The sequence below is a fragment of the Clarias gariepinus genome, chromosome 6, assembly GCF_024256425.1.
Source record: "Clarias gariepinus isolate MV-2021 ecotype Netherlands chromosome 6, CGAR_prim_01v2, whole genome shotgun sequence".
Classification (NCBI taxonomy): Eukaryota; Metazoa; Chordata; class Actinopteri; order Siluriformes; family Clariidae; genus Clarias; species Clarias gariepinus.
Window position 1 is genome coordinate 3,572,069 of NC_071105.1, and position 21,611 is coordinate 3,593,679.

The following is a 21,611-nucleotide window of genomic DNA, read 5'->3' on the forward strand; positions in this document are numbered from 1 at the left end:
ATTTACCTCACTGGAACTAAAAAACTTTGATCGGATTCAACCCCTAAACAGGAACTGAAGCCTTTTGAACTGATCCGATCTCCAGCACCTGAGCTCACGAACACAGATCAGAACACAGTACAGTTACGCTTCAAAATATAGTGGAAGGTTTTCCTAAAAACATGGGTGGTGATACAAAAACAAATCCGGAATGGGAAGTTCACAAGGGAGTAGGAGCACAAAGGTCAGGGGTGTACAAACTTTTTACCGAATAATGAGAGGAAAGATCGGATAGCTAAGTTAAGCCCAAATTCATCAGATACTGTATACAGTACACTACCGCTCAAAAGTTTGAGATCACTTTTAACTCGGTGGTCGTTCCTGATGTTTATTTCTTTCTACACTGTAAAACAATACTGATGGTGTTTATCCAAACTACACAATAATCTCCTCTGAACAGTTGATATTGAGATGTATATCTGCTACTTCTGCTCTGTGAAGCTTCATAACGCCTCTAATCTGAGGTGCTGGTTGTTAATTGGTGATTTCTGAGGCGGGTGACTCTACATGAACTTCTCCTCTGCAGCAGAGCTCAGTTTTGGTCTTGTTTTCCTGGGAAGGTCTTCATGAGAGACAGGTTCATCATGGAGCTTGATGGGTTTTGCAAACGCACTCGACACAATAACTGTTCTATAAAGGCTGACCTCCTTTTCCTAAAAAAAACAACTGACTGTTGTTTTTATTACATAATTACCCAATTCCAGAGTTGAAGTTTCCAGTATTGTTACAATGAAATTCTCTGTTCTTTGCATTTCCCAGCGCTTGATGGGTGGTTAGACCAGCGTTTTCCAGGACGTTGGCTGGGACGATGTGGACCTCATAAGTGGCCTTCAAGAAGTCCACATCTCATGTGAATTTTTTTCCCTGTGAGACTACAGAAAGGACAAAGCCTCACACACTGGCTCAGAATCAGGAGGTTCTCAGCAACATCCCAAAAGCCTTCCTTCACAAGACCGTGGGTTTCATCCGGGGCCGTTTGAGGAAACTGGTCAATGCCATCGATGCCCAAGTTCAAATCTGAAGATTTGCTTTCATTTTACAGCATTCTATTCTGGCAGGAAAAAGACGATCCTGGTGTGACACGGACACGAGAATAATCAGCTCCACTTCAGCTCTTTTTTTTCTAATTTAAGAGCATAACAAGATACCATCACATACCATATGAACGGAAGAGGCTGAGAAAGCAGAAATGAGAGAGATTTCTTATCGCTCGACTTTGGCAGGAAGGCACATGGAGCAGTCTCCGACACAGCGATCAGGGTCACGAGAGTCACAGAGTTTCATTAGAGCCTTTAAGCCACAGTTATTAATCTGTCGCTGAATCATCTATACAGTTTCCAGGGGTAAATTGCAATGCAAGCACTCACATCATTTACATAATTTATTTTAATTGTACTTTACTGCTGATTTTCTTTGGTTTGCACCCAGCTGGAGTTTCTAAAGTCAACACAGTAAAGATTTTTACAGACTGGACCTTTTTTTGCAAACGGTATTTAAATTATGTCATAGTGAGAGCTCGCTTTTAGAGATATTATAGCAGTGTGTTTTCTTGACTTTAAGTGAAACATTATGTAAAATAGTGGGTTCTGCAGCTCTGACGGGTGATTTGTTTGAAGTCCTTTTCTATAGGAGCAACTCATTCACAGGAACTGCTGGACAGAGAAAGTTTATGCTCTTTGGCCAACATGATCGGTTGGTCTTTGAGAGGAAAAGGGGGTGATGAGGGAACATCAGTTTATTCGGACTGGTAACGGAGAACAGGAACTAACTGGGTCTTTATAATAATAATAATAATAATAATCTCCAAAATAGGGTCTTGATGGTTTCAACGTGCTTCATGAGGGGATGATTTGTGGCCCAGCTTTCACGTCTTGAGACGGCTTTATTTATTACACCAAGAACACTGCTAACGAAAACGCAATGCAACAAAATCGTCCGGTTCAATCGAAGCAGGCCAAAGGAGAGAGTCACTGCGAGACGGATGTCCCGAAATATCCTGAAATTTAAACAGCGTCCCCTGCAGTCCCAGAGAAGCCTCATGTATAGTCTTTAAATCATAGTCATAAATAGCCTTTGTGCCTCTAAGTGTGCTGCGTATTTACTTTTACGTTTGTTCTATCTAGCAGTGATCTTGCATACGCCGCGTTTGGTCCATTTAAAGGGGGCCATGGTGAGAGCAAAGCAATCACACTCGGGTTTCTCTGGAAACATCAGTAAGACTGAATCGACGCGGGTGCAGGAATGAATTTTATGTCAATGCGAGCAGCTAAATTGAGCCCTAGAGGTGCAAACTGAGTCAAGGGACAGAGCTGCAGGTTGAGCCCGGATGTTTTCATGTGTATGTTCTCACACAAAAACGTGACACACACAATGTTAAATTTAGTTATTACTGAATCATTTATTTAGCTCTGGTTCTAAGTGCTCCATGATTTCTTTTTCACACAATTAGAAGTTTATCTCTTGGTTATCTCTTGGTTTGAATAATAACCGAAAGAAATTTTTGCTCAGCCAAAGTCATTGTGCCATTCTGATTCAGACTCACAGTAGACTCTACATTCAGGGTCCAAGGTATAAATAGTAGGCAAGTTACATTTCTTGGTTCAAACAGCCACCTCCTGGCTCAGACTGCAGATGCATCCCGCCGCCGCCGCCACCACCGGCATATCACCACCCCGCGCTTCAGTCTCTATATGGGAATGGAGACGATGGTGGGTAGCTCCCCTATAGGCGGAGGGTTGTACTTCTCCACCCGCATGAGCCGGCGCATGATGTCGTCTCGATCCCTGGGCCAGCTGAAGATGTGTGTGTTCTGGAGCCAGGCAGGAACGTGGCACTGAGAATGACACGGTTAGATCGGATTAACGACGCTAACAGACCTGTGCTGAGTGCTGACAGTGCAAACATGCGTTGTTGGGTTTCTCTTAATGATAATAATCCAGAAGTCTAAAAAATACTGTAAATCTTGCTTTTGCAAGATGAGCTCAAGGGCTGATAAGGATGGCGGTGTGAAGGTTTTCCTCTGAGCAGTTGCTAAGTGTACAATAAGGGTGCCAGAAGAACCAGTGATAAACCTTAAGCCTTGAAGGGAATAATGTTTTTTTTTAAGGATCTGACACTAACTAAAAAACAAAGAAAACACCACCACCTTGGATTTAAAACTTTTGGATAACATTGGCTTTAACAATTTAAATAAAACTTTCCCCCAATGATAGACTTGCTGACATTGAAAGAAATGGGTTATTTAAAACAAAAGCAGTCATGAATTAAAAAGAGATTTTATTGACTGAAATTGAATTTCTGACAAGATGAATCAAAATAACGCTGTACAGACTGTTTATGCACTCAGTAGCTAATTGGACTATTTAAGCTTACAAAAAATGTAATGGGTTTCATAATCACAAAAATGACATTTGTTTGCTAGTCATAATATTCATTGTTGATCAGTGATTTGGGGTCTATATTTATTTGTTACAAAAAAAAAAGCATGAGAAAGAAGACCTTGGGTTGCTTTCTCACGTTGAGAAAACTGTTCTTGAGAGCGTGCCGGATCATTTTTGATGGTTCTTCGGAGCTCGACATGACGCACTTAAATGCGTATTAGCGATGCATTAGCTAACTACAGCTTGACTTTCTTCTATGAACCATCCCAAACTCTAAACTGCTGAACTGCCTACGGACATGGACGAGTGTCTACGACTTACCTTCGGAGTATCTACTACACCTCAAGATTTGCTACAAGCGGGCCAGTCTTTTCATAAACAGCTGCAAATACTCACCTGTTAAAGCTCACATTTTTTTCAAGAATCTAAATTGATGTACATATAAAGTACATCATCACATTACCTGGGTCTTTAGAAATGTGGCTCCGCTGCACTGCGAGTGTGCCACTTGTACACGCGTTCCGGGTGACAACGTCAGTAATCAGACAAACCCTCGTTCCGTGTAAAAATGCATTCCAGTTCGGCTGAGACTCATATAAAGCGTTTTCTAATTTAAGTCCCACTGAGCTAATTCGAGATGAAGTCACGCTGTACTCAGTACAAATCTAACTTTTTTCTCCAGTTCCATTAAGCTATACAGCTAGTTCCAGGGAAAGAAGAGAGTTTATTTCGTGTGTGTATTAAATACACTGGAACATTGTACTCCGGATGACAAACATCACAGTCGGTGGTGCAGAGCAGGAAAATTTCTAACGACCAACACTTCTTGTAATTTGTAACGTACTAAAGAAAGACTTGAAAAGCCTAAAGAAAGACTTGAAAACCTACCCCTTTTTTGTGCAGAAAGTGGGATTTAGCCATTTTATGAAAGGTTGCAGTAGAGTAACACCTTAAAGCTCTCCACGTCAACACTTGAAGAATTTGGCAAGTTTTCAGACTCCGCGGTCCACCGTGAAGATTTACACTTACGGCATTTGGCAGATGCTTTTATCCAAAACCACTTTCCTGAATGAATTATTCTTATAAAGAGGCAGGACTTACAGTAAGTCTATAATTCAACTAAATTAACTTTTATTTATATAATACTTTTAACTATGGTTTTGCAGAATCAAAAGAAAATTTTGGAAATGATTTTAGCCAGCAATTACATAAATTTTTTTAAAGCCTGGTTAATTTTTATTCTTTGTTTTTAAAAGCTACAGTTTTCCAAAACTCCTCTGAAATCACAGCGGTTCAGGATCAAAGTCAAACTCTTTTCGGCTTCGGTTACCCGCAGTACTTGTGTTATGGCAATAAATATGAATAACTGAAAAACTCTTACTCTCTTGGCACCAGGAAACAGCACAGGGATGAACCTGAAATTCCGGCACCCGTTCTGAATGAATTCATTCTGTAACTGTAAAAGCACAGAACACAAAATAAATGAACTGTATACAAAACAAAATATATTTTTTTGTTAAGATATTATTTGGAGAAACAAATTCCCACCTGTTTGTGAATATAGACAGTGTTCAGTGTTTCGTCATTCTCTATGCATAATGAAGCGTTAGTGACAATCTCAAAGTATTTGGGGCTGATGATGATGATGATCAGATAGTCTTTCTAAAAAAAAAAAAAAAAAAAAAAAGTAAGAACGTACATATGGAAGGTTACATTGTAACCTAAAGCCGTACAACTACAAGATGTAACAGTGATGCAGAGCCTCGCTTTGAATCCCAATTCTGTACTTAACTCGGAGTTCAGAGCTTAACGCAGGCAACTTGACTCAGACTAACTACATTTGATAAATCAGACTTCAAAAGCTTATGGCTTTCAACTTGATTGAGAATTCAAAGGTTGAATCAATGACTCAACTGAAATATAGAAGCGCATGACTCAACTCAACTTCAATGCTTTGATGACTCAGACTTCAAACTATGACTTATAACTCAAGTGACACTGCAAATTATCCGACTCAAAACATAACCCTGATTTGACAGTTTGTAGCTCTCACCAGATATTCAGTCCTTTAATATATATAACTCAAATTTCAATTTATTGAACTCTCTTGTAGACTCAGACTTTAAACTAATTCTAATTCATTGTTTTGTGATTTATTTTCTACATTCTAGAACAATACTGAAGATTTGAAAACTATGAAATAACACATATGCACCTAGGTAATTAAGGAACAACAACATTAACCAACAGTCACTTGTTATTTTAAGACATTAAAGTCAGTTGTTCCTGCAAGAACAGTCTTGTCAAGTGCATTTGCAAAACCCATCATGCACCATAATAAAACTAGCTCTTATGAAGATCATCCCAAGAAAGTACATTTCAAAGCTAATGATTCATAACTCAAGTTAGACTTCGAAACTTTTGATGTAACTCAACTTGGACCGGAAGCATTTTTACAGTGTTTTAAATGACAATAAATTAGCAACATCAATAGCACGACATTAGCCAAGATTTTGGGCTTAGACTGCAAAATACAGTAAGTCCCCAACATACGAACAAGTTCCGTTCTGAGAGCTCGTTCGTAAGTCCAATTTGTTCTCAAGTCCAACAAGCATTGCCTACGTACTAGGATACTAAGGCAACTGGCTGTATGCAGTATAAAACTAACACGTTTTTTGATCTTTAGAATCGGGCCGATGGTTGAACGATTCAAGTTAAAAGAATGAGCGATGTCTCCATTGTTACAGCTTTTTTACGACATCCTGGGTTGCACGCTGCAAGCACATGACAATGTAGACTGGACATGTAATCCAACTTCAGCGACTGAATGCATGTTTGTAGCTTTGAAAATTTGTATGCGGAGAACTTACTGTAAAATGAAAATGTTGTGTATTATATGGCTATAGTTAGTCTATAGCTTGTAGCACTACTATGACTCACAACTCAAATGTCAATGAGTATGAGTCACTATTGGGCTCAGACTTTAAATTAACTTTAATGAACTCATAACTTAACTTGGACTTGAAAGGCTTCTGACTTGGAACTCAACTTGGACTTACAAGAGGTTTCATTTTCACAACGTTTGAACAGCAGTCGGCCTGCATTTGACTGAGCAATAAAGTGGGAATGTTTCGCGTCATAGCTAGAAACTTAAAGTAAACAGCACAGAAAAGTCACCAAAACAGGGTTACTACTAGTTATAATTAGAGATAAAGTGGTGCAGAAGTGATCGAGTTGCTGTAAACTGAAAAATGACTAAACTTACCTCAGTTATGTACCGTTCCATGAAGTCAATCTTACTTATGCTTCTGAACTGCTGCTCAAACATGTCAATCTGCACACACACACACACAACTCTGGATTCACACTACTTTTCTTTGTAGGAATTAAATAAAAATAAAAAAAAACTGTCATAAAGTTAGTCCAAGGTTAAAATGTTCTTTTAAAAAAATTATTTTGCAGCCATCGTTAACTTAATGCTGATGCAATCTGGAGAAAAAAAAAAAATGACCTCAAGTATAAAAGTGGCTTCTGTGATGAAAAAGATGAATTATTCCTCATTCCCCAGCTTCACACCACTTTGAACTCTAAAGTGGTTCTCACTTACGTGGGTGTAGAAGCCGTTGTGTCTCAGCAGCGCCACAAAATTGATGACCTCCTTAACGTGGTTTTCGTTGTCGGCTTCGTAAGTCACAAAGACTTTCCCTGTAACGAGCAACGTGGAAAATATAACAACAACAAAAAGGGTTTACAGAAAGGTAAAGACACTCAACCCTAAAAAAATATATATACACACACACACACACACACCTCCATCAATCATTCATCTCATTTGTGTGTGCTGATTCATTTTCTACACTCGGTTTATAACAATTATTAACTCGCTTGTACTCGTGATTATTCGTATCGCTTGAGTGTTTTTAAATTAACTTCATTTCTCTTAATCTCAGACGATTCGCGGTGTGTTCAAGAAACTTTTTTCTGATGATCCGTCCTCAGACATCTACATCAATGATAAGTGAATTCAGAGCGAAAATGGGTTTCCTGTTTGTTTCTTAGTGCAGGAATTATCTGTGGTAATCTCTCTCACACACACACACTCACACACTCACACACTCACACACTCACACACTCACACACTCACACACTCACACACTCACACACTCACACACTCACACACTCACACACTTCACATTAGACTGAAAATCGCTTTAGCTTCGCTCTTGTTTAGAAGCGTAGAGACACTCACTCTGCTCTAATGAGAGGGGCGCGGTGCTGGGAACGCTCTTCGGCTGCGGGTGAAGCGCTTCGTGTCTGCTTTCAGAGGGAAGAGCGCAAAGTGATCACAAACACACAAAAGGGTCACGGTGCATAATGAATAATTACGCTTGCAGAACATGATCTACTGAGGGATGGATTTACACACGAGGGAAAACGTTACCTAGGAACGAGCTCGGGGTCAGACAGCTTGCTGTTACTGGTGCCTGGGAGGAGGAACAGAAAAACAAAAACACAATGGAATATGTGTAACACAAATAAACACCGAATGTGATTCAGAAAAAACTTTTGAAAATAACTCCAGAGCAGCTTTATTACACCTGATCATTCATGCCGTTCTCTAATCAGCCACTAATGACACCCAACAGTGACATAAAATAAAATCTTACAGATACAGGCCAAGAACTTCAAGAAAAAAAAAAAAAAAAAAGCAGATTTTTGGCAAACTGGCGTCAATTTGGATTCAGATTGATTTAACCAACAACACATCGAATCAGATTTTTGCAAATCGGATTCGAACCACATCCACATGTGGATCCGTGCAGGAAGTCGATGGACTGCATTTAAGCCAGGTGATCTTTCTGAAACCACGATTCATCAGGATGCACAAAAATTCAAGGGCGAGGCTTTTACACACTTTACGGTAATAAATAGCGGTCTGCTTTTTTATTTGTTGACTTGTAAGTGAAGTTCTTGGCCTGTATCTAAGATTTTATTTTATCTTGCACGAGTACAGGCAAAGCTAAAGGGAGTGAACAGAAACAGGGTGATCATAGTTGAGGAAATATCGCCTCTGGCGTCGTTTCCATGGCAACCAATGCAGATAGGTCTGAACAGGGCCAAATCTTAACTAACAGTGTGAATGGTCCGTCTCAAAGATCAGATTCGTGAAACAAATCGGATTTGCTTTCCGTCTAAGCGAGGCTGTTGTTGAGAGAAATCGGAGGAGAACAATCGGGCGTGTTCGAGATGAAAGGAAGTCTGTAGTAAGTTGAATAATCATCAATAACCACCGCAGAAAGGCAGTTCAGAATGAGCAAAACACTAAACCTGGAGGTGGATGAGCTACATCATCAGATCAGCACGTACTTCATTCTGATGTCTGATCTAAACCTGACGAGCTCAAGACCACACCCACTGGCTGATTAGATAAACGAGTCGCAATCTTTGAATAAACAAGCAGATAAACCTACAGGTATAAAGTGGAATCTTCCCATAAACACTATGTTTAGTTTACGAGTTTAGAATCACTGTGGCGGCAGAAAGCACATATTGAAATCTGCATTTTGTTCAGGTTGTAATTTTGTTTTTTCAGCTCCAAAAGGACAGCATGCCGATTTACACATTTAAAAACCGGGCAAGAGCGCACCCATGCTGGTTCTCTGAACCCGAATCAAAGGACTGGGGACTGCACGCTGCACTCGCTGCAGAGGAGCAACGTGTTAAGACCACAGTCAGAACTTCACGCTTCATCTCAGCTGTTACACACGACCTAGATTGAGAGTCTGATTTTGTGTTTTTTTTTCCCCCTTAAAACTGAATCGTTGCTTTGATTCCTTCAGGCACGAGATCACTGAAATCTGGTTCCCACAGATGTGTCGAAGCAAAAGGTCGTGTTTGTCGGTTTGGCCCCGGGATCGAGCGCCGCGTTTCTAACTGAAGGCATTGTTTCTACATAAATAAAGCAAAAAATAAACAAATAAAAGCAACGTGTGCGGTTATGCAGTGGTTTGGTATCTATAACCTGCGAACGTCAGTAAAAACATTTTGTTCACACTTTGTTCCTTTTCAGGCCTCTGTGGCAGTTTAAGGTTACACGAAATGACATTTTGAGCAACACACAAGCACGTGCTGTTAGTTACATCCGTGAGACTACGTACACACACACACACACGTTATTACGTCATTTACCAAATCATGCATTAATCCCGTGTTCTGCAACCTTTATGCTCCAGAAATACGTTTACTTTTGATATACATTTTGATCAGTTCAGAATTTAAATTGAACAAATGCTAATAAAATGGTAAGGACAGCTTTATTATTATTTATTATTATTTATTTTATTATATTATTATTTTAAAGCATAAAACTACATCATACTGTTTATAATAACCTGCAATCCCATCCAGAGCTTTATAGAATTTGGCACAGTACTATATGTGGCAAAAGTGTTGACACCCCTAAAAAGAATACTGTAATTAAATAAATACTTGTATGTTCTGAATAATTATTTCACTGTTTCCGTTCCTTACTATTTAATACAGCATTTTTATTTCAAATAAAGCAAAAAATAAACAAATAAAATAAAAGTTTACACCCTAAAATTTCCTTTCTTGTTATTTTGTGCCTTGGGGTAGGGCTAAGCGATGATATAATGTAATACGGAGGGTGTGGTGGCTCAGAGTCCTGTTTTCTGACAAACCCATCATTGTAAGGAGATTTAATGCACGATTTAATAAATGAGGCAATTTAAATCGATCTTTTGTTGGTTTCAATTTATTGAATCGGTAGGTTGGTTTTTTTCAATTTGAACTTTTTCAATTATTGAGGTCAACCTTCAAAATGTTAAATGTTCAAAAAGTGGAAAACTAAAGCACTAGCAGAAAATAAACAGCTTGCATCTTACGTAAATACTCATGTTTTGCAGGATTATAGCTTCTTTATCCTTATATAGTTTAGGGGCAGTTACCGCCACCTGTTCGAAAAAAGATCCTGACTTCGTACTAGACATTTAAACCCCTAAAAATACTAGAATACTAGAACTGTGACTCGCAGGTAGACTGTCGATTCAATTCAGGGTGATTTTCTGAGTATTGAGGTTTTCAGTTCAACAGCACCAATGAGTTCACTCTGGGGTTTTGTCCCAAGCGGCGGTATCCCGTACAGAATTTAAACTTATTAAAATCTACAAAAAAGCATCTAATACAACCTGAAATGCTGTTTAACGTGTTGAGTGTTTACATGTCATGTCTCATACCAAGCAATTATCTTCTTCCCCCAGGGGGTTTTGCACCGACGGCTCAAAGACTCCAAAAATACTCTCACGGAACATGGAAGCGGTTTGTCTTTTCTGCAGCTGTTGTGGTGGATTTCAAAGGAATTCGTCCATTTTAGAAAAATTTACATTTTAACATTAAAACAGACTCATGGGGACAACTGATTAAATTGATCTCAAAGCTCTACAAAAGACACAGCATTTTAATGATTATTAAATACTTCGACTTGTTTTTAGGTGCTTTACACATTATAAGGCCGTGGTTGTCAAAGTGTGTGGCGCCCCACTAGTGGGGAACACAGACATGACAGGTGGGGCGCAATGAACGGGAGGGAATTAGTGGAAAATAATACGGATTCATGTCTTTTCTTTATTGACACTAAAGATCGGACACTCGAAACTAAACAATCACACGCAAAAAAAATGGATCATTAATACAAGTAAATTAAAATAAAATCTGATAAAAAGTGGAACCATAGTGCAACAATAACGGTTTAACGTCGGCATGTTAATTCCAGAGGAACAATATATAAGGAAACATTCGGTATTATATATGTCATTTCATTTATTCCAATGTGTATGCTGATGTTTCTGTATTTGTGTTAAACATTATTTTATCAGGCAGTACTAGTCTGGCATTTCTAGTTTCCGGTGCGGCAACAAAGTTACTTTTTGATCCTTCAGGCGCTGAACAGAAGGGAAGATCAATATCGTTCTACGCTTTTTGTTGCTGTGCGGCATTTTGCGATGATCCCTAAATCATTCGTTGCGCCGTAGAGAATAATGGTGTTTATGCTTTTAAACATGTATAATTTAAGGCGGATGGAGCTTAAACACAATGTAGAGATGAAATATATCTGGGTATCTTATTTGCTGGTTTATTTACGCAGCTATTGAATTCGGAGATGAATATTAAACTAACTTTACTGCCGTCACAAACCGGGTCAGTAGCGTACTGTATGTAGTGAGCGTAATAACGTCAATGGATACATTTGTTACATGGACCACAAATAAGCAGGTGATTCAGCATCATCAGCCTAATTAACCAAAAAGCCAGCCGAAAGGAAAACATGGTGAAGCCCACTGTATGTTACGATTGTATTCATGGTGGGGATGGTGAGGGCAGAGGAGAGACCCGTGTGTGTTTTGTGTCTTAAATCCCTGGCAGCAGACAGCATGAGACCCAACAAAGTATGAACACACCCCAGTCACGTTAATAAGCCACTCGACTTCTTTAAAGGAAAGCTCTAGATAAGTGACGAAGTACGCCTGTTATAACAACTCCACGTGTATTTTATCTGTTTTGAACTTGGTGTTATTTGATCTTATTGGTTTAGAAATTGATAGTTCAATAAATAGTACACTTGGCCGTTTTCGTTATCATTTTCTTGGACAAGTGGGGCTTGAAAATTCGCCCACCGCCTTAAGTGGGGAACGACAGAAAATGTTTAAGAAGGAAATTAGCTGCTAAAGACGCTCTAAAATGAAATTAAATCAAATTCACAATTCGAATCAAATCCACAACCTAAATATGTTTCACAGCTCTATTTTTTTTGTTTATATTTTTTTCTTAATTGATAATAAAAATAACCATAATAATAATAATAATAACAACAGATACAAAATGTGGAAGGAACTGAGTTTTAGAATTATTAAGCCTTTAAACAGAACATTTTTATACTTTAAACCCCCCTCCAGACAAAAAACACAAATATCAAACTTTTTTGCTAAATCAACACTTTCGCTAGTTTGTTATCAAATCTGTAAATGATGATCCGTTATGTTTAAAGGTGGGGTTTGTATTTATTATAAAGCTGGTGGTCTGTAAGATATTTTTAAAACCCCCGTATCTCACACCTCCACTCATTTGGGTGAAATGTGTTAACCTCAGAAACAAAAACTAATCTGAATAATCTCAACAAAGCACCTATACACGAAAACGTCATTCGGTGCGTAATCTGATTCTGAATATGAGAAACTTTCCCTACATGAATATTAACTCAAGGGTTTATTTTGGTGTAAATTTTTCAAAAGTGCAAAATGTTGAGCAACATCAGTAACCATGGAGATGTTTGTGTTACAGACTTTATCTAAATAATGCAATACGAGGACACTGTTACTGTTAATAATAATAAAACACATTGTTTTATGGATGCAGTGAGAGCGGACATGAAGTTGGTTGGTGTGAGAGAAGAGGATGCAGAGGATAGGGTTAGATGGAGGCAGATGATTCGCTTTGCTGACCCCTGAAAGGGAACAGCTGAAGGACAAAGAAGAAGAAGAAATCAAACACATTCACTGTATTTTAAAGATGATGAACAGACTGGAAGCCAAACTCTTAAAGGCCACATTATAATAGCGCGCCTCCCAGGAGGTGCAGGAGAATAAAACAGGGATGGGTTTGTTTGAACTCTGCTCCTGCTTTTTTTACACTATAATTAACTTGACAAGGATCTTGGCGTTTACTATGTGAAATATGTTGTCTAAAACGTGCAGTGTTTTATCTGAAATCAACAAGAACGATGTGATAATCAAATACGTAAGCATTGCTAAATATATTCATCAGGCTGTAATCTTAAAATGCCTTTTTGTTTTTCACTCTTTATCGCTTCATCATCAACATAAATAAACGAATATCTACTGTACAGCTCCATAACGGACTTTCAAGCTGTTTGTTCCTCAACTTTTTTAAATATATAAATATCCAACAAGAAGAAGAAGAAGCATCTATACTTACAGGAAGACGAATACGGCACATGGTACCGCACATCTGGGATATGTGGTCTGGGATTCATCCAGAAGGCATGTTCAGGCCCTGGGCCGCAGCACGGCGCCCCGTGTGAGGCGCAGGGGGGCAGGTAGTAGCCGTGTGGCGCTAATTCCATAGGGATGGAGCGCAGCGAGCGAGGCTGCTCCAAGCTGGCAGGGTCAGAGCCGTGGCTGTCCGGCATCGGGTGCGAGCAGCAGGCCTTGCTCTGATAAGAACAGTAATCTCCAGACACGAGGCAGGACGGCCGTCCGTTGCTGGAGAACCCTCCTGAGAAAGAGCTGGCGTGGAGCCACTGGTCCTTCTGAGGCTGCAGAGTGCTGAAGGAGCTTTGGGCCTGACTGGGGAAGGGCGTCTGGGCGCCGTAGCCAGCCGGCAGACCCAGGCGAGGCTGGTAGGCTCCGTATACGGACTGCATGCTGCCGCCGCTGCCGCACGAGCTATCGCTGAAGTCGTGGAATGAGCCGCTGGGAGGCGACCGAGTCGTAGCCTGAGGGTCAGCGGCGCCGGCCTCGGGGGAGCGACCTGCGCGGAGGAGGGAGTCATCGTCGCTTTTACTCATGGTTTCGTCGTTCTCCTCCGGGAAGTTAAGTGACTGGAAATGAGAGCTGCAAAAGTCGACTAATTAATATTGTTGTTGATGAACACGTGTTATGATAATTGCGTCTCTTTTATTTCTTTAAATCTCTCTCTCTCTCTTTTGATTTGATGTTCTTTCCTTTTATCGTCACCTCCCTCTATCAGGAGGTTCTCCAGGAAGGGCCTGAGTGTGTGTGTGTGTTTGTGTGTGTAGGATTTCATTCCATCCAACCAGAAGACACACCTTTAAAGCTATTGAAAGCCAGGAACCACTAATTAAACAGGTGTAATCTGGTGTGGCTTCTGCTTGAGGGGGATAAAAACCTGAACACACACACACACCCTCTTTCTGCAGAATATTTGACACGATCGCGTTACAGTAGGAGCTCTAAAGAATAAAAATAAAATGGAAGACAATAATTAAGATCTCATGACATTACCACTAACAGGATGAACGAGTTTAAACAAAAGAATGATTTTACGCTGGTGAAATAATTAATTGATTAATTGATTGATTGATTGATTGATTGATTGATGTGAACAAAGCTTGCATTCTTGCATCTGATTGGTCAGTAAGGTGCGGCTTACTCTCGATAACAATCCAGCTGGAACAGAAGATCTGTAGTGAATGCACACGTTCTGATACACCCTCGTGTCTATTCACAGTGACTTTTACACGACCTACTTCTGAACTATTACCTTCAAGAGAGTGCAAGAGAAAGTGGAAAAATAGAGAGAGAGATTGTTGAAAAAAAAGACTGTTTATAGATATTTTAACGTTAAGTGATCACTGCTTCGTGACGGACATTCCCTCCTTATATCCTGAAAAAAAAGCAAATCCGTCAATTAATCAAGTTGAAAGCGACAGTCTGTACCTTGGGTTTATTGCCGTGGGCGAGAAGAGCAGATTGCGCAACATCATTCTGCCGGTCTCTAAATGTCCGACGCCATCTCAGGGCCTCGTTGGAGCCATGAACCTGCACACACACGAGCACGTTCCTGCATTATTTAAAGATCGGGTTAAAGTTGTGTTAAGCTTAAGATCTTTACTTACACCAATGTTTTTAATTTTAAATGACAGTGTAGCACATACGGTATCAGACTTGGGTGTCCCAAAGAATAAGATCTGAGGAATCTAGACCCTGAACTCTTTGCATGCGACACGGAGCACAAAACTGGTCATGAATTCATCTTTACACAAAATTTTGACAGCAGTAACAGTTCCATTCGCAAACCACACATGGGTATGTTGATTCTTACCGCTGATTGGACGAGACATCTGCCACTCAAAATATACAGGACGTCCTGCTGTCTCATGGACATTTAGATGTATTTTCATTTAAGGATTCATTTCAGTATTTTAGGATTATACAGCACTTTGGTCAACTAAGTTGGCTTCACTTGACTGTACTTCTCGTATGTCTTGAGTGATTGATGTCTCTTGCAATCGCGTTAAGTATTTAATTCGCCAATTATACCTACCTTTTCCGCTTTGACTGAATTGTCGTTTCTCTGATTTGCTATTTTGTATCTGGGTATGTTGTTGTGTTTTCTGATACTGTATGTTACTTTGTTTTGCACTTCTCGACCCCCGTATTCTGACCAATGTGAAGACAAAACCTTTCTTTTCTTTAAATAGATAATAAATGTCAGGTGAATTGATATTTTGTGCTTGATTGGTGTATAAACTATATGCAGTGCATCTAAAAAATTAAATAATTAAAAAACAAAATAAAAGATCCCCAGATTCTACATTAACAACATGCACAATAAGCCAGGAAATAACATTCATCAATGTCACAATTTAACATGCAAAGTGAAATATTTGAAGGCTTATTTAGTTTTAATTGAGATGATTACGGCTCACAGATCATGAAAATATAAAATTTATACTCTCAAAATATTTGAATATTTGCTAAGATCAATTAAAAAAAAAAAAAGATACATTGACACTACAAAACTTGTTCATTTACACACTCAGTATTTAGTCGAGGCTCCTTTAGTGTGAATTACTGCATCAGTGCAGCATGGAGGAGCAAATCATTTAGAAAAGCTTAGCAAGCTGGGTTTTCACGTAACTTCGCCCCGATATTTAAACTAATCTTTGCACACAAGCTAAGAACAGGCCTAACCCAGATTCTCAACAAAGCAGGTCACGTAACAATCAGAGGATACTGAGCAGAAGTGTAGAGCATCAAAGCAAACACAGTGATAAAGTCACGTATTACAGAGAGTCACATTGGTATAATATGATACGAGTTTCTGGAGCCGTGAAATATCAGTATTGTCGCTTTGAGTATGATTCGTATCAAAACCTGTCACGGCGGATTCGGTGGTTTCATCAAATGTCCAATAGTTTCCTTAAGAAGCGAAATTATATAATTGAGAAGACGCATAACAGAATCTTAATAAAAAATTTCAATGAAAGAAATTTTTGTAAAAAGTGTAATTAGATTAAAATAAATGTATACTTAGAAATGTTATGCTTAGTTTGTAGAACATAAAATATTTTTAAAAGATTAAAAACATTTTCTAACCGAACTGTACGGTGACAGCTGCAATAAAATACAGCTTAAAAAAAAAAAAAAAAAAAAAAAAAAGGTCTACATATATTACATTAAAATTATATGTTTTAAAATATAGTCAGAGGTCCAAATATAATAAACAGAATTTTAGGAGTAGAAAGGTAAAAATAAATAAATAAATAAATAAAAACAATAATAAATATACAGTCAGCAAAAAAAAAAAAAAAAAAGTATACATAGAAAAGAAATTTATATTAAATTCATTACTTTGCATTTTTATACTGTACTGTATATATACATACACATAATATTTCATTAAATCATTATTAAATGTATGTATATATATTAATATAATATATTAATACATTACAGATATGCTCACTGAATATAAACCTAACAGACCACTCAGATCGTTAGGATCGAGTCAGTTAGAAATACCAAGGGTTCACACAAAACAAGGAGAGTCTGCTTTTAGCCCTTATGCTGCCCGCAGTTGGAACGAGCCTTCAGAAGAGATCAGATGTGCTAAAACATTAGTCACATTTAAATCTAGACTTAAAACTCATCTGTTCAGCTGTGCATTTATTGAATGAGCTACGTCTGAACTGACTGCACTGAACTTTACGTTTATCTAACCTCCTAAACTGTTTTATTTTTATTTTAAATTATGCTTTTATTAGTTTTAATTAGTCTTTTATTTTTATTTATAATTTAATTTTAATTTTAAGTTTTGCTGCAAACTGTTTTTATTTTAATTTTAAATGAAATTTAAAAGTTTTGTTAAAAAGTTTTATTGCTAGTATCTTTTGTCATTTTATTTACTTCTATGTAAAGCACTTTGAATTACCATTGTGTATAAAATGTGCTATACAAATAAACTTGCCTTGCCCATATACACAAATGGAGTCGTAATCATTGGCCGATAACCTTCAGGCATGCGAGCAGCTTCACTTGACCTTTCTCTCGTACAGACGGGAAAGCAGTGAAAGTGATGTGAGTGAAAACTGATGAGTGAGTGGGGCTGAGGGGATTTCTCTCCCTGCTCTGATCTGCTCTGCTTCTAGCGCGTGATATCAGAACAGCTCACGACGCCGCTGGAAAGCACCTCGGGTTGAGTGGAAACTCAAAGGTGACATTAAAGCAACATACAGTAACAGCGTGTTTCAGGAACACAGAGCGTGAACACTGTAAACAGGGTCACCGGGGCCCAGGAGAACATGAAGCCTGCATCGTTTAAAGAAACTTGAGAGGGAACGACAGTCATGATGATTTTGACAATCCTCAAGATCGGAGCAGATTAATATTTGGTTGGTCGTCCCGCTCTTCCTAGTGACCGCTTACTGATCACTGGACACTTAGTGGAGACAGTGTTATGGTCTGGGGTCGCTTCAGTCGCTCAGGTCGAGACTCAGCGACGTTATGGGGCAAAGCAATGAAGTCAGCTGACCACCTGAATGTACTGAATCACCAGGGTATCACATCTACGGAGCCATTTTCCTGCACTCAGAGTGAGAGAGTGAGAGAGTGAGAGAGAGAGAGAGAGCAGCTCTGGGAGCACGAGGAATCATTTATCGTTTTCACACATGAACTCGACACCACAGTGTCTGTGTGTGCTGTAATCAAAGCCAAGGACGGTCAAATGTGATATTAAAGTGCGTGATAACTTCTTTTTTTTTTTTTTTTTGTATGTACTCACACACAATAATACACATTATAAGGAACAAAAGTAAAAAACCTGTTTTTCCATCTTCCGTCTGTCTGCGTCAAAGCAAGAAAACTATATTTAGAAAGAAGTGTCACGCTTACGCTCCGCAATATTGTGCGCATACAGTAGTGCAAAAGTTTGCACACCCTCACTCTACAGCGGCATTATCATCACATGATATTTTTAAGACTCGTGATAAGACTCGTTTCTCTACCGTTTCTGAATCTTTGGTTTTATTGTTGTTAAACGCTCAGATTGATATATTTTTTTATCTCCTACTTTGTCCGTTTGAAGAGTAAAAAAAAAAAACTCAAATTCAATCACAAAATTTTATGACACAGCTGTTACCATAACTTTTTTTTTTTTTTTACATTTATTTGTAGTATAATAGCATTTTATTATAATTTTTTTTAGTAGTACTTACATGGCCATGTTTGTAAAACAATTTGAATACGAACATAAATAAGGCTGCCTTTGACCTTTTATGTTTTTTCATACAGGATGCGTTTTGGTGTTTGCTTTAAGCACACACTTACAGGAGGATGGAAAATGGGTCACTTCACAAAACACGAAAAATTCACCCCTTTCCTATACCGTCGTCCTCCTCTGATAAAATCAGAGGTTTGCTCACTTCTTAGTACGCCGCAGGTTTTTCTTTAAAAAGATAAGAATCCGTTTCTGTGAGACAGTGCCGTACACCTACACAAAACGACAGGTCTTTCACTTTTATTAAAAAAAAACACACATATGTGTGTGCACACATATTAAATTAGTTTTCCCAAAATCTGCACCTGGGTACTTTAGGCTACTTTTTCCCCAAAAACAACCAAAGCAATTTTTAGCCAGAGACAAAGAGTTGCAACGCAACTGATTAGCACCGGTCGCTAGTGCTTGTTTTTTTTTGTCGGCAGGTAACAAGGCCTACGGTATATTTGTAGATACTCAAGTATGATGGATAAAGTGGTGCATAATAGAGACATAAATGGGGCGTGGTCGAATTTAATTTGCATGATTTTGCACAATTTTTACTCTGTCCATGTTGCTAGAAATAATATGTTTATTTCACAGTGAATATCCTTCAACAGAAATAAAAAAAGGTGAGAAAATCCTTTCTTTGCTGTTTAGTAAAAGAAAGAAATCTTATACAGCTGGTTATATAAATCCGTTTCCACAACCCCAGTGTGATGTCCTTTTAAATAAACAATACAACTTGTATATAAATAATAAATAAATGAATGCATTATTTTATAAACAGACATCAGATGAAAAAGGTTTTTGATTTTGCATTTAAACTGTTTTTGTGGGTAGGGGTAGTTTTAAAAATATGAAGTGGTTCAAAGTCTTTCCGTTCATGTTAGTGTGAATTATACGTACAAATAGAGTTTACAAAGGAAATCGTCATGATACCGTGATGATGCGGACATGTAAGGAAATTAAATTTCCAGCAATATATGTCGGGAAGTCTCCGTAAAGTGGGTGGAGCTTAAATCCCTCAAAGCTATTTGCATAATAATTTAGTACAATTTTAGCTCTATGATTAAACAATGATGTCATAACTTGATCCAAAAACCGTGCTTTGCTTAGATGCATAAAGCCCTGAAAAGTTCGGATGTGATTTCTCGAGCTCAGTCATAAGTCCTGGTATTAAACATGTTCTCTGTGGTTGGTTGTTCTGAAATTAAAGGTTTTTTTTGGTTTGTTTGTTTAACCATTTTATTTCAATTACTACTATAGGTAACCCTGCTGTGATTCCATTTGACTTATAAGGGGGCGTTCAAGTCAAACCGGGACGCAGTAGGATGGTGAGACTCTAAGCTCTCAGCTTAACTGCACACACAATCATTCACTAACACCACTTGCGCGTTACAGGAACTCGGCTGAGAGTTATTGCCACATCCCCTGTACGGTCCTGACCTCGCTCCAAGCCAGTTCAACATGGCCGTTAAAGGAGTTCCTGTGAGGCCGGTGTTTCTTATTATTATTATTATAATACCACCAATAGTAAAGCCTGTGTTATATATTTAATATGTAACTTTCACCTGAAAAAGCTGATTACAGTCGATTATTAAAATTACCTTTTGGTTCTTGAGATGGCTTTGAATTATTTAGCCTCAATCTTTAATAAATATATATTTTACATAAAATGAAACTATTATTATTATTATTATTATAGAAAAAGGTTTAATTCCTTGAGAAAGTGTTGTATATACGCATCAGTACTACATTTTACTTTTACGAAATTTTTACCTTTAAGGTGTATTGATATGCACCTGGAGATGTGTGTGCACAGTAAAAGTGGGTAAAAGTACAGTACACACACACACACACACACACACACACACACACACACACACACACACGTCTCCAAGTAGAAGTGAACTTTTCCTCCTTCACCTGGATTGTCCGGTTACTTTACCTGATGCTGAGAGAACATGTTTAAATACTTTAGTATACGTGTGTGTGTGTGTGTGTGTGTGTGTGTGTGAGGGCTGTAATCAATACAATGTGGCAACAATGTAACGAGTTGTTTCTCTGTTTGTTTGTTTTTCTGAGAGTGTATTATTGAGCCTCTCTGTGAGAGAGTAAATCATTACTGAGTGTGTGTGTGTGTGTGTGTGTGTGTGTGTGTGTGTGTGATGATCTGAGAAGAATGTGTTTGGACCTGAAGACTGAAGCAGGACGAACTGGTGTATCAACATCATCATCATCATCATCATCATCACTCGGTCTTATGATCAGTCACACTACACACTACACCAGCTTCCGCCCGCACGAGCCTTCCACACACACACACACACACACACACACCTGTTCACGCTGCCGTTTAACCCCAAACTCATTAATTACTGTCATTAATTCTAATCCGGAATCACACACACACACACACACACACGTAAAAGAACAGGAGTTAAAGTGTGTGGGCCAGGGGTAGCTTAGTGGTGGGCCAGGGGTAGCTTAGTGGTTAAGGCATTGGACTACGGTTCAGAAGATCCCAGGTTCAAACCCCACAACCACCAAGTTGCCACTGTTGGGCCCTTGAGCAAGGCCCTTAACCCTCAACTGCTCAGATGTATAATGAGATAAAAATGTAAGTCGCTCTGGATAAGAGCGTCTGCCAAATGCCTAAATGTAAATGTAAATGTAAATGTGTGTGTGTGTGTGTGTGTGTTACACTCTTACCGCTCAGCTCATCCACACACACACACCGCTCGAAACATCAGCGCGCGAAGTCCGGACTCCGGGAGTGAGATCAAAGCAGATCAAAGGCGAAATCCGGAGACAGAGCTACAGGTCCGACCGGGGAACACACACACACTATCTCACACACACACTATCTCACAC

The 21,611-nt window shown here is 38.8% G+C and overlaps 1 protein-coding gene across 2 annotated transcripts; it reads right to left on the reverse strand.

Annotated features, from left to right (window-relative positions):
- Positions 1 to 2,412: 2,412 nt before the first annotated feature.
- Positions 2,413 to 21,611, reverse strand: traf3ip2l (TRAF3 interacting protein 2-like). 2 transcript variants are annotated; one of them, XM_053498429.1, is made up of 10 exons: positions 21,450 to 21,611; positions 14,915 to 15,016; positions 13,431 to 14,068; positions 7,861 to 7,903; positions 7,669 to 7,733; positions 7,027 to 7,124; positions 6,685 to 6,753; positions 4,968 to 5,081; positions 4,801 to 4,875; positions 2,413 to 2,872 (listed from the first exon to the last, which is right to left on the reverse strand). In XM_053498429.1, the coding sequence occupies exons 2-10, from the start codon at positions 14,959 to 14,961 to the stop codon at positions 2,726 to 2,728; spliced, it is 1,296 nt and encodes a 431-aa protein (XP_053354404.1). In that variant the 5' UTR covers positions 14,962 to 15,016; positions 21,450 to 21,611; the 3' UTR covers positions 2,413 to 2,725. The 2 variants fall into 2 exon arrangements, with proteins under 2 accessions (XP_053354404.1, XP_053354403.1); XM_053498428.1 differs by having other exon boundaries at positions 7,669 to 7,736.

Bases quoted from the DNA above. Each gene is read 5' to 3' on its own strand.
- traf3ip2l (XM_053498428.1), bottom strand. From the start codon at position 14,961: ATGATGTTGCGCAATCTGCTCTTCTCGCCCACGGCAATAAACCCAAG. The intron at 14,069-14,914 runs GTACAGACTGTC...CGACTTTTGCAG, and splicing joins CCCACGGCAATAAACCCAAG to CTCTCATTTCCAGTCACTTA. The intron at 5,082-6,684 runs GTAAGTTTAGTC...TTTTTTTTTTAG, and splicing joins TGGAACGGTACATAACTGAG to AAAGACTATCTGATCATCAT.